The following is a 12,246-nucleotide window of genomic DNA, read 5'->3' on the forward strand; positions in this document are numbered from 1 at the left end:
AGTTCGGGTCGATGTGTGAGATAAATGACCTAAAGTCCGTTTACTAGTGAAAACGTCGAAATTAACATGTGCCGAACTTTGGTCGATTCTAATGCAAATAAGCGGCAACGATAGATTCAAAACAGTGAATCTTGAATTAATTATGTAAAATTATATTTGTTGACTCAGTCCCGTCAACAGGTTCGCAGCAAGTTTGCCGGTTCAGTCCAACAGTCTCATCGCTGAAAATAAAACACGCATTGTAACAACCTCTATAATGCATGGTGACCAGATGAATTTCCATTGACGATCGCGTTACAAGTGATCATAGACTTTAAGAGGCGTTTTGCACAAAAGTCAGACAGCACTGTCCGAGTGGTCTTTGAGAGTCGTCGTTATCTGATGTTGTATGAGAAATAAAATGCTGATGCCTGCGAACGATAAATATCGTTATATTTTAACTTTTCATCAATAAACTTGATAAAGCAGATTTATCTTAATTTTTTGTTCTACATATATTTCGGTGTATTTCGGTGTGAATTCATCGATTTTATCCACTTCATTTGGCTCTATTGCGTTACCCCTGTGAAGTCTTATGTTTTTCTCATACTTCTTAACTAGTAGGTTGTAACGCATGATTCGCGCGCGCGTGGGCGGAGCCCCATAGCTTAGTAAATCTACCCATCCCAGAAAATTTGGTAATCACGTGACCGTACACCGAGCGCCGAGCGCCGAGCGCCGACCGTCCGTCCGCACCACAGGACAACCAATGTTTACTCTCACACTTTTAGCTAGTTTGGGAGCCCAAGAGAAAACTAATTGCACATCAATGTTGTGATCAATTGACAGCTGTCAAAACAGAGCATCCGCTGACCAGTATCACCTGACGGTACCGCGGGCTCGAGTGTCGACCCATCGAGGTCGAGTATTTTTTGAAGTTATCCGCTGACAAATTACCAGTTTCAAATGATCGCAGGCTCAAATTTATTTTTTTCCAAGGATTCATATCAAATATGTTGTGTTTATGTCACTATGGCCCCGCCCTATTAGGATTATGATTTCAAACTGACTTTGGAAGCGAAAATTCAGCCAGTTTTTTTAAAAGTACAGGCGGGAAAGACCTTATCTTACCATGGTCACGCGTTAGTCACGCTCTACGTCCAATTTTTATACTCTGATTAGTCAAAATTTGACAGGTGAGTTCGTGCCGAAAAATTATGCAGCATCTTGAAAGTTGTTTACTTTGACAGCTGAAGCTGAAGAGTTTTGCGTCAATAGAACTTTTGATGTTTTTAACTGTCTTTTTCTTCTGGATGTACAAAATGAAATACAGCTGCTATCAAGAGTCTTCTGTTATTCATGGCTAGTATGTTTACTGGGTTTTTGGTTGAGAAACGCGTCGCTCGTCAAAATTTGGTAATTCGATTTCGGATGGCATCGTTTTTGTTTTTCACCTTGCTTAAGAGGGTTTAAAAGTCTCAAGCAACTGTGGCCTTCCTTGATAGCTTTCAGGAACTGAATCTCGAATGGTAAGCCTGAGTAACTATTGTATTTGATGTTTGTTTTTGTTATATCTAATTTCATGAAGTCTTGCACAGTTCACGCTGACAGTTTATGCGGCAAGTTTATGCACGTTTGTAGCCGTAGTTTGAGTCAATGATCTGACCTAGTATCAGGTTTGATATAAGCTTACAGAACTTTAAAAAGCCTTCAGATATATTTGCTGACCACAAATAGAAAGAAAACGTTCCGAAGAATATTTAGTTATAAATTTGGCTGTAGAAAGAAAACTTTGAGCGATTTTCTTGCTTCGAGGAGTTTATTTTGGAAAATAGTAAACGGGTAATGACAATCTGCGAGCCAGCGAGCCATGCGAGTCATGCGAGTCATGCGAGCCATATGTGCGAGCCATCAAAAATTTTGAAAATTGGAAAAAAAAATGTAATTCATACTAGGGAGTACAATTAAAATCGGTTTTTACTCACTGTTTATCTCTGTTTTCCCTCGCTCGATCGATCGATCGTAGGCGCCATCTTGTTTCTGAAATCATCTAACACGCGCCAGTCTCTGCTCTTTGAATGCTTCTCTCTTGAGTCTGGGTCGAGGTTGAATGACTCTGTGTCGCTCTTCTGAATCTCCCTACGGACATCACGCTGTTGACTTGCTAAATCTTTTTCTAATCGTCTTCAATCCTTGGATAATTCGGACAATTTTTCAAGTACCATTATTTTTACGCAAAATAGTGAAAGCAAAAATAAACAGAGAGAAAGCCATGTAAAAATTTAACAATGAATGTAAAGCATGGATGCCAAGGAGCAATTTTATGTATGTTTCATGATAAAAGCATGCATAGGAATCCTATATTTTTTACATAGAAAGAATTTTATCGCTACTTTCAAACAAACAGACTAGTCCCGGGACTAGCTTCTGCCAAAGAGACGATTTATGGAAAAAGTGGCCATTTTGTTTATGTGCGCGCCCTAATCATGTGTAAAAGTAAGGATGCAGTAATAGCGTCGTACCTCTGGGCTGTACTGCACACACCTGTCGATACACGTGCGATGTATAATATGTTAGCTCATTACTGCCATTGTTTGTATCTCGTACTTTTCGCTACGGGAGAGGGGAGAGGCAAGACTGCGAAAAGAAAGACTGCAAAGGCGATCGTGTCGGTGTTTTCCAGTGGCTCGCAAGGCTCGCACGTTTGGCTCGCATGGCTCGCATGGCTCGCTGGCTCGCACATTGGCCACACTCACAGTAAACACCCGCGCCGGGAAGCCGGCTTAAGCTTCACGCCGAGACTCAGGATTTTTAGAGACACTTTAATACTTGTCTTCATGAATGAAAATTGTTGTCTCTGTAAATGTTTCACCGGATTATATTTCTTTTTTTGATTGTTAGTAGTCTCTCTTGCAATTTTAATCGCTTGTCTGTGCCGTTTGTTTTCATCGTTCATGAACATCGCTTGCTGGAGTACTCAAAAATGTCGCGCGTATCAAACGCTTTATAAGATTACACATCGTTATAACTGAAACCATTAAATAACCAAAAAAATAATAATAAATTCGCTACTATGTTGAAGCGTAACTCTATTAAAGTTCATTCAAACACTCGACCACACTGACAGCTCGCACTATAGAAACGAGAACCGGCTGGCCATATGGGTGATTTTGGAAAGTTTTGAACGGTTTCGCTTTACGATTGATCGTCCTGAGTATTGACTGAGTGTAATTTGTCTTGAAAAATTGTGAAATACTGCATTCTGTCCGAGGTCTGTATGATAAATAGTACTGTTTCACCTCAAATGTGATGTATAAAAGTTACAAAAGGTTGGTTTAAACACCCCCAGATTTGTTGGCAAGAATTTGTAAAGTAAACCTGTCGAACGCAAAAAAATTCGGCGTGATTGTTTTCCAAGAATTTGTTTTGGTGGCCTAATCTACTGTGATCTTGAATGTGATCGAAGATGTTTTCTACTTTTTGGGTGTACATATAAGGTTATCAATTCGATGTAAGATGTTTCATTCTAAAATAACTTAGCCTTTCCCTCGAAAGAATGAATGTGCCCTTAAGTTAAATGATTTGTGGATTAAAAATGTATTGTCTGATTTAAATTATAAATTTATTAATTGGAGCTTCGCTTTTAGCCCTGGCTAAATCTATATATTAATCTTCCTAGCTCTGGTCTTTGGTATGAAAATAAAATTGCCCATCCATGCAAGTATAAGTTTGTCAGAATAGCTTCTCACTGGATTTGAACTTCTTAAACAGGTAAGCCAATAAAGGGCTGTCTTTTTTTTTTAGGGCGTTAGGTTATACTGAATATATCTCTTTTGAGTAGGAAAAGAAGAACGAGCAATCAAGTGATCCAAAGGAGCCGAAGCAACCGGTGCAATCGGAATCACCACCACATCAGGATGTTGAGAATGCAGAAAAGTGCACTCCATCGAACAATGGTAAAAGCTAAGCTTAATTTCGCCCCATGTGAGGGAATCCAGAATCCGGAAAAATTTGGCTTATGGGATCGGGAATCCCGGGTTTTGAAATTCGGAATACAGTCCAAGAAATCCGGAATTAAACTAACGATTGCAATCCAGAATCCAAGTTCCACTTACAAGGACTGGAATCAAGTACCTGGAATCCGGAATCCACGGCGTGAAATCTAGAATCCAAGACTGTCTTGGATTCCCCTGCATGGGGAGATTAATTCGTCTTTAAATAGGGACGTTCACTTGTCCTGAATGCTTTGTAGTCCCCAAATATACATATGCTTTTTGTAAATTGCTTTTATTTATTCCTCTGACAGGTTTTGGAGAATTAGAGTCCTTACTTTCTGAATCGATGTCACTGCCAGCAGAAGTTGTCGAGTCGTTGGCGGAGTCCCGTAGTGATATCGTCCAAAATACAACACATTTTCATGCAGTAGTCTCCATCCTTAGTGGTGCTCAGCCTTGATCGCTGGCTGAGTAAAACAAGCTTTTTCGCTCTTGCGTACACAAAAGTGTACTTTTAGCAGAATGTGGTTGCCCCTGAAAGGATTTCTTGAATATTTGATTTCTTGTCCGTTTTTTTATGCGCAAAATCGAATCATTTTTTTCGTCTAGACCACCGGAATGGATTTCAAACGCGTAATCTTTTCCGATATGGACTTTCAGGGCTCTCTGACCCTACCTCGAGCAAGTGAAAGAGCGGCACATTTTCTTCCATCACTAGCTAGTCCATCACACACTCTTCAGTGATCAGAAATATATCAGAGGTACATAATAAGTATGTCTCTTATACTCATCAAGTCTCGGTGATCACCACCGAAAGCGGTACTGAGCATGATCATTTTACCACAGACGATTACTTCTCAAGCTTTCACAAAAGAAGGGCGCCCCATTTCCACTTCGCACGAAACAGCCACTAGAATATCTCTAAAAAGTCCAAGCACTTTTTTCAAGACCCGTAGAAAGTTTGAAAAAGAGATATTCCAAGATCAACAAAGTTCATCGATCGAAATAACGAATCTCAATTTCTCCAAGGTTTTACCATTTTTACCATTCTCCATCTTGCGCACAAGTCTTTTACCACTTCTTCTTCGTTGGTTTGTTACCAAATGGCGGGCAAATACTGCCGGGAAAACGTGCAGCATGTCAAATCAAAGGCAGAGCTACAGTTTATTTTATAAATATTTTAGGTAATTGTATTACCACCTTATAAAAAGCAAGAACTGCAACTTCAAAGTTTTATCAACGTTATATTTAACAAGAACTAATTATTGTTTAGGGGCCATTGATCATTCGATATTAAAAAAGGTTTGTGTGAATGTTTGTTTAACAGGAAAAAAGCCTTCATCTAACACAGCCAAGAAGATTGCAGCTGTTGCAGCTGTAGGCGTGGCTGCTACTGCTGTGGGGGCACTAGCTGCTCCAGTGATTGCTGGTGCTGCTTTGGGTGCGGCTGGATTCACTTCCGCTGGAGTGGCTGCTGGTTCTGTCGCAGCAGGAGTGCAGTCAGCTGTTTATGGTGGATCTGTGGCTGCCGGAAGTCTGTTTGCTCTTTGTCAAAGTGCAGGTGCCACCGGAGTTATTGGCTCCGCGGCGACTGCTTTCATTGGTGGAGGTACTGGATTGGCTGGCTTTGCTGGAACACTGGGGAGCTTCAAACTATTTGTAAGGCTCGACTGTTTGCGTAATTTGTATTCTAACATTAGTAGACAACAGCAGAACTCAACTACAACAAAACTTAAATGATGGGTCTGGGTACATGGGGCTGCTTCCCCGTCGAACATATTTACCTTGGTAGAAGAGCTTTAAATGCAATATTAAAACGAAACTAAAACTTACTTTACTTTACCAGTCTCAGTTTAAGAAACAGAAAATTATCGCTATAAAACTGTTTACACCAGAAGTTGACCCTGTCAATTATAGACGACTAAGCTACCGAAAAACCTGATTGGCTCTTTTACGGTCAGCCCAGCAACAAGTATAGTTGACAAAAGACGACGCATTCGATTCCACATTAGACAGCACCAATAGTGATAACAATTGAAACTAATCGATTTCCAAAACAGCAACTAAGGAAATACAGTACTTCATAAGGAACTTTCAATGAATTTTTCTTAAAAACAAAAGGAGAACGTGAATACCAAGAAAAAAGGTTGTGAAATTTTTATTGTCTCGTGTCCAATCATAACAAAAACAGGATACGAGAGCAAGCCACAAACCCACTTACTGTCATTCTTACTTGTGGTTTAATTTACTCACTTTTTGCATATTATAACGTGTTTGTTTTGGCTATTTTCCTTAATGTTTATTTTGTTCAGTTTCCTCATGCCTGTTTGGCTTTTTCCTTGCAACGCAGTAACTTTCTAGAAATATTTCTGGTGTCCACGGTTCTGATCGTGAGTTTCACAGTAAAAGCTTCATAAACTCTGAAAAATTAGTGAAATAAAGGAAATGAATACTTAATCTCTTATTTACAAGCCGTTTGTCTCTTTTCAAAAAACTTCAGCTAAACTAGCTTATCCTATTGTATTCAAACGATATCATGTAACTCAAATCGAAATTTAAGGGCATTAAATCAAATAATTTAAACCAACAAGCTTGTCAACAGATATTTAGTCAATTTCAAAGCTTCCACTTCTTTTAATAAATAATAATAATAAATATAAAACTTATATTGCGCATAAACAATAGAAATATTTTCATATGCGCATAACAGACGATAAGATATAAATAAGCCGAATTAAAAGCTATCATAAAAATGTAAGTCCATTAAATTCTATGTTAAAAAATAATAATAAAATAATAAAATTAAAAAAACAGGTAAAAACTAAAAACTTAAAAATAAATGAATAAATCAATTAAAAAGGTATCTTAAAAAAGTACGTTTTGAGGGCTCGCTTAAAAGATGTGAGGCTCTGAATGTTTCTTATCTCCGCCGGAAGACTGTTCCACAGTTTGGGCTGAAAAGCTCGGTCACCAAGTGTAGGTAGGCACCGGGCGTTGGCTGATACCAACAAAGTTGCATTCCTTGATCTAAGAGTATATATTGACTGGGCAGCGACAGCAATAAGATCAACCAGATATTAGTCCGTAGAGGCACTTGAATATTAATAACACAATTTTAAATTCAATTCTGTATTTGATGGGCAACCAGTGAAGATCTTTTAAAATGGGAGTGATATGACAGGTACGAGGAGTGTTAGTTACAAGTCTGGCAGCAGCATTTTGAACTCTTCGAAGTTTATTAATGTGAATAGTAGGAAGGCCATATAATAGGCTGTTGCAGTTGTCCAATTTAGTGGTAATAAACTCATGGCGGTTTGATGAGACCCACAAATACTTTCTGATCCTACGTATATTGTAGATATAATAAAAAGACAAACTGCAGATATTATTGACATGGCTAAGCATGTCAAGATTAGAGTCAAACCGTGATCCCAAGTTTTTTTACGCTAGGATCATATTGATGATGATGATAATGATGATGACGACGAATAATTATAATGACAAAAACAAATTTGTTGAAGAGCATTTAACTTGGCAAATAGCAAAGTAAGGGATTTGTTTTCTTACAGGAAAATACTATTCGAAATTGCTCTGCAAATACTTTCAAAGGTTTGAACCCTTGTGATCACTGATAGAATAATAAAAGAACGTTTTTTCATGGCGACCAATATTATAAATATGCACAGCAGATACTTGTATCGTAAATCAAATGTGCTAAAAGCAAAAATTGAACATATAAACTCATTTAATTCATAGGGAAGGAAATCAGACACCATAAAATTGGTGATTTGTGGAAGCGGAGATGGAGCACACGTGTTTGCTGGTATTGCATCTTCTCGAAAAGACACTGACGTTCGAATTCTTGCTTTGCATGAAAATGAAGCAAAGCGCTGGAATACTGCACTGCAGCAAAAGAAACTTGAGGTTACATTTCGTTGTGAAGGTGAAAAAACCTCCAGTATTGTATCCAAACCAGCTCTGGTGACAAACAACCCAGAAGATGCTATGCGAGATGCTCAGATGGTAATATTTATGATGTATGCGTCAGGCTGTCATCAAGTTTATTTAGAGGTTTTAGCACCCCACGTTAAACCTGGCACCATTATAGTTAGTTTATCAGGGTACCCAGAGTTTGAGCTCCAAGTTCATCGCGTGCTGGTGGAGGTAGCACGGCAATGCACCATCATGAAATTTAAGTCACTTCCTTGGACGTGTCATATCACTGAATTTGGAGTTAAATGTGAGGTAACTCGTACCATGAAGACACTGCACGGGATCGTCAAGGTAAGCTTAGCGAGTGTCGCTCAACGAGAAATAAACGCTGCATTACTTAACCCTAGGCCTATTCTGACCGGGGCGTTGCCTTTAAAGTTGAATACCCTTTAAAGTCGCTCAAGCTATGACCGCCAAAAATTAAAAACATTTTCCTAAAACTATATCTGGGAACATTTTAAAGTACTTCGTGACGAAAACATCAACATTGACGCTACCATAGCAACCGAATTTTAACAGCCATGATACGGGTAAAAAAGTTCTAATTCTATTCTGATTTATTTGATGATTTTAGTTACTTTCAGTTACTTACTTAACTGCATCCGAGAAAATCGGTGACTTGACGAAACTCTTCCTCCAACTCACTCTGTCCAACATAACAGTTTGGAGTTCACGTTCCTCCAAACCAGTATCATCTTCCAAGGTTTTCTTTAGGGTAATTTTGGGGTGACCCACTCTTCGCCGCTTATCAGGTTCCCACGACAGAACTCTGCCAGCTGGCTCATTGTGTCTTGACTCTTGACCAGCCGAGCTAAGTCGTTATCGTCTAATGATCTCAGTGACACGAGGGTTCGAGCCGTAGGGAAAATTGTTAGTGACTTTGTCTTTTCAAGACATATTTTGTACTTTCCTCAGCATTAAGTGTATACGTGCCATCGAGCTTTTTCTCCAGAGATTTTGTCAGTGACCATGAATCGGACCCATGGAGAAGGATGCACTCGACTGTACCTTTGAACAGGCGCATTTTAGTTGCTTTCTTAATTGGAGATACCCATACTTTAGAAAGAGCATTGAGGCCCCCCAAGCCTTTCCTATCCTGATGTCGATGTCGTGGGATGTTTCTGTGTAACTACCAAGGGAAAGAAAGCCATCGACCTTTCCAATTTCTGATCCATTAAGAGAGAGCATTTGATCATCAGATGGTGGATTTAGACGCATGAACTTAGTTTTGCCTGCATTCAAAAAGAGCCGGCCGATAGATTGTGATGCGTCCTCAACTCGGTGAAGCAAATCTTCAGTTTCTTTGAGGACATTCTCTAGGTGGGCAATGTCATCAGCATACGCGAGATCAGAAGAACCTCCTCTGGGTGTCTTGAACTTTGACGCTTTTTCAATGTAATTCCATCAGATGGTGAGATGGCAGTTATCAGGGCACAATCGAGACAGATTATGATTGGGACGGAGCCAGTGGATCACCTTGAAGTACTCCAGTGTCTATGGGGAACAGGTCGGTTTATCACCAGCGCAGATATGTTTTCATCCATTACCATCTGAAGGGGAATCCCATAGGCTAGGAGAATTTTAAGCATTTTGGATCTGACAATGGAGTCGAATACCTTTTTGAAGTCAGTTAAGACTATCACAGCCTCTTTCTTGTGGTTTAACACTTCCTCGACAATGCGCCTCAGTGCCAAGGTGTGGAAGGCAGTAGAACGAAGCTGTCGGTGGGGCGTAATAGCTTCTCGACGACAGGTCTAATTCTATTAAAAATCATTCAGTTGTACACATTTGCTGCAATTTGGGTTAAGCTGATACCTCTGTAGTTGTCGCGAATTGTGAGGTTTCCTTTCTTGGGCACTGGAACTATTCCTGAGATACCCCATTCATCTGGTCTATGGTCTTCAAACGTGTGAATGCAGAAATCCTGTAGGAACGTCCTAACTCTTGGCAATTTCCACGGGTCAAGAGTTAGACCATCCAACGCAGATGCTTTTACTGGTTTCATTGCTTTCAGTGCTCTGTCGACCTCTTCAACAGATAACTGATTAATGCTTATCTCTTATTGAAAGCCAAATATAGAGGCTATTTTAATGATTTTATAACTCTTAATTTGGCATTATTTTATCAAATTAAATATAGCTGTTAATGTAATCCAGGCTTCTTCTAGTGACAAATTGGAGAAAGAACAACAAAAGTTAATTAAAATGACTAGGACCGTATTTCCGAACAACTTGCAGATTTTGCTTTGCTTCCTAAGCATCATTATATACACAGGCCATCTTTTCTATCACGATTCTCTAGATTTATGACGGTTTTATAAAATGGGATACATTTAATCAGTTCGAAAACAACAGATTCAAGATGGCTGATGTTTTCAGTTCCTTCGATTTTTTTTTATTTGCTACTTTTGCTATGTTTTAACATTGATTTGAGCTCTGATAAAGGGCAGAAAACACATTAAAGACCAAGACCATTAGTTACATGTTTGCCGGCTATGTTGATAACTTCAGGGAGGCATAAAGAAAAAAACGACAACAAGCACAGCGGTTTGAGAGGTAACTCCAACATCGTGCCGAATCGAAGATGTGTTCATTCCATTTATTGTTATAATTAAACCTTGGCCGAAAATAGGGACGAATATGCTTTGATTAATGAGTTTGAAACTGAAAATGTTACAGATATGCACAGTATAAACAAATTATGTATTTTTTGTGTTTGTTTTACCAGAGAGGAAACGTTGCTCCAAAGAGAGACCCAGTTTGCAACTTGCAGTATCTCCTAGGATCCCTCCCTGTACTGAGAGTAAAGAGGATCTAATACGACTGTTTATGCATTCCAAACAGTACTACTTGTAAACTTTATTTAATATAAAGTGGTTTGAAATCTCTGTAAACAAAAACAACAGCAACAACGAAAAGAAGCAAATAAAGTAACACAAAAATATGTGTAGCTCAGATCTATAGCTCGAACTTTACATATGTTAAGCAATAAGAAGAATGAAATTAATTACCTGACTCTGTTCAGTTTAAAATTTGTCCAAATACTTCGATCGCTGAAATAAGATCGAAAGCGAATCAGCAGATCGAAAGCATTTCAATCTTCGTTGGTGAAATTTAAAATTATTTAAATTGTTGAGACCGCTGACGTCGGAAGTTACAGCATATTTTCCCAAAATAAACTCCGTGTTGAGATCAAAATTTAAGACTTAAACTGAATTTCTTCCACAAAGAAATGTTCCTAAAATGAAAACTAACGTTTATCAGCCAAAAAGTATATTTGGCAAGCTTTGTTTTTCTTATTAAATCTCCGTCCTATAAAAAGATACTAATTGTTATTTATTAAAAGATGAAGTTATGTTCCTTTTGCTTTCTATTCTTCATCATTCCTCGCTTAAAACGTTCCTGCGGCAGCGGCTGAGAAGAGACCTGCAGCACCGTTCATGCCAATTCCAGCAGCCCTTTACGCTTTGGGCCAGTGCAAACGCACTACCTGAAGCCACATATCTTCCATAGACGGCGGACTGGGTTGTTGCTGCTACTGAACCTGCGGCAACTCCTGCTGCGGTAAATCCTATAGCTGCCAAAGCAACAGGGGCGGCTGCTATGGTAAGACCGCCCGCTACTCCGGCCAAACAAACATCCGTCAGTTCCATCCTATTGTAAATATGTTTAAAGAATTTCGATCAAAAAATTTCTAAAAAAAACATCAAGCAATCATAAATGGATAACTCCTGACTTTGTTAAGACAAGACAATTGGTATCAGCAAGTTGTCGTGATTGCAGGTTCCCTGGGAAGGAGGGGTGCAATCCCTTATTTCGCCTATACCGGTTTGTGCCGCTGAACGGGGAATGGTTGCCAGTGTCTTTAGTATTAAACGCACAGTATTGGATTTCATCCAATAGCAGTATAATACATAGTTAGAGTTTAGCTTATCATTAACCTCGGCATATTGGGTGTTTGCGTGAGTGCCCTAGCTCCGTTATCATTTTGTGGCAGATTTTAGCAACACCCATATTTTTTTGCCTATCGAACTCCCCACGCCAACCCCCTCCCCCCCGCAGCGAGTCGCACCAGGGGGGTGGCCTTCAGGCTGCCAGGCCCACCCCTTGCTGCAGCTTGCTTTTTTCCCACCAGCTCAGTGTGGTAGTCTCATGTTATTGTATTGCTTTTCCCTGATGATTGACACGAACTCATAAGCATATAATTTAACTATTTGGAAAGAAAGAAGAAAAAGAAAATTTACTTAACGAGGATTAGAAACGTTTCCTGACTGGTTACC

General features: G+C 39.3%; 1 protein-coding gene across 1 annotated transcript in view; it reads left to right on the forward strand.

Moving 5' to 3' along the window:
- LOC140944194 (tauropine dehydrogenase-like) overlaps positions 1 to 11,238 on the forward strand; it is a 12,064-nt gene extending 826 nt beyond the window's left edge. The window contains exons 2-5 of the mRNA XM_073393325.1: positions 3,821 to 3,935; positions 5,302 to 5,633; positions 7,731 to 8,258; positions 10,695 to 11,238. Of these exons, the coding sequence (XP_073249426.1) occupies positions 3,821 to 3,935; positions 5,302 to 5,633; positions 7,731 to 8,258; positions 10,695 to 10,784 (1,065 nt within the window). The 3' untranslated portion in view covers positions 10,785 to 11,238. The remainder of the gene's footprint in view (positions 1 to 3,820; positions 3,936 to 5,301; positions 5,634 to 7,730; positions 8,259 to 10,694) is intronic.
- The last annotated feature ends 1,008 nt before the right edge of the window (positions 11,239 to 12,246 follow it).

This window comes from Porites lutea, chromosome 7 (genome assembly GCF_958299795.1).
Source record: "Porites lutea chromosome 7, jaPorLute2.1, whole genome shotgun sequence".
Taxonomy (NCBI): domain Eukaryota; kingdom Metazoa; phylum Cnidaria; class Anthozoa; order Scleractinia; family Poritidae; genus Porites; species Porites lutea.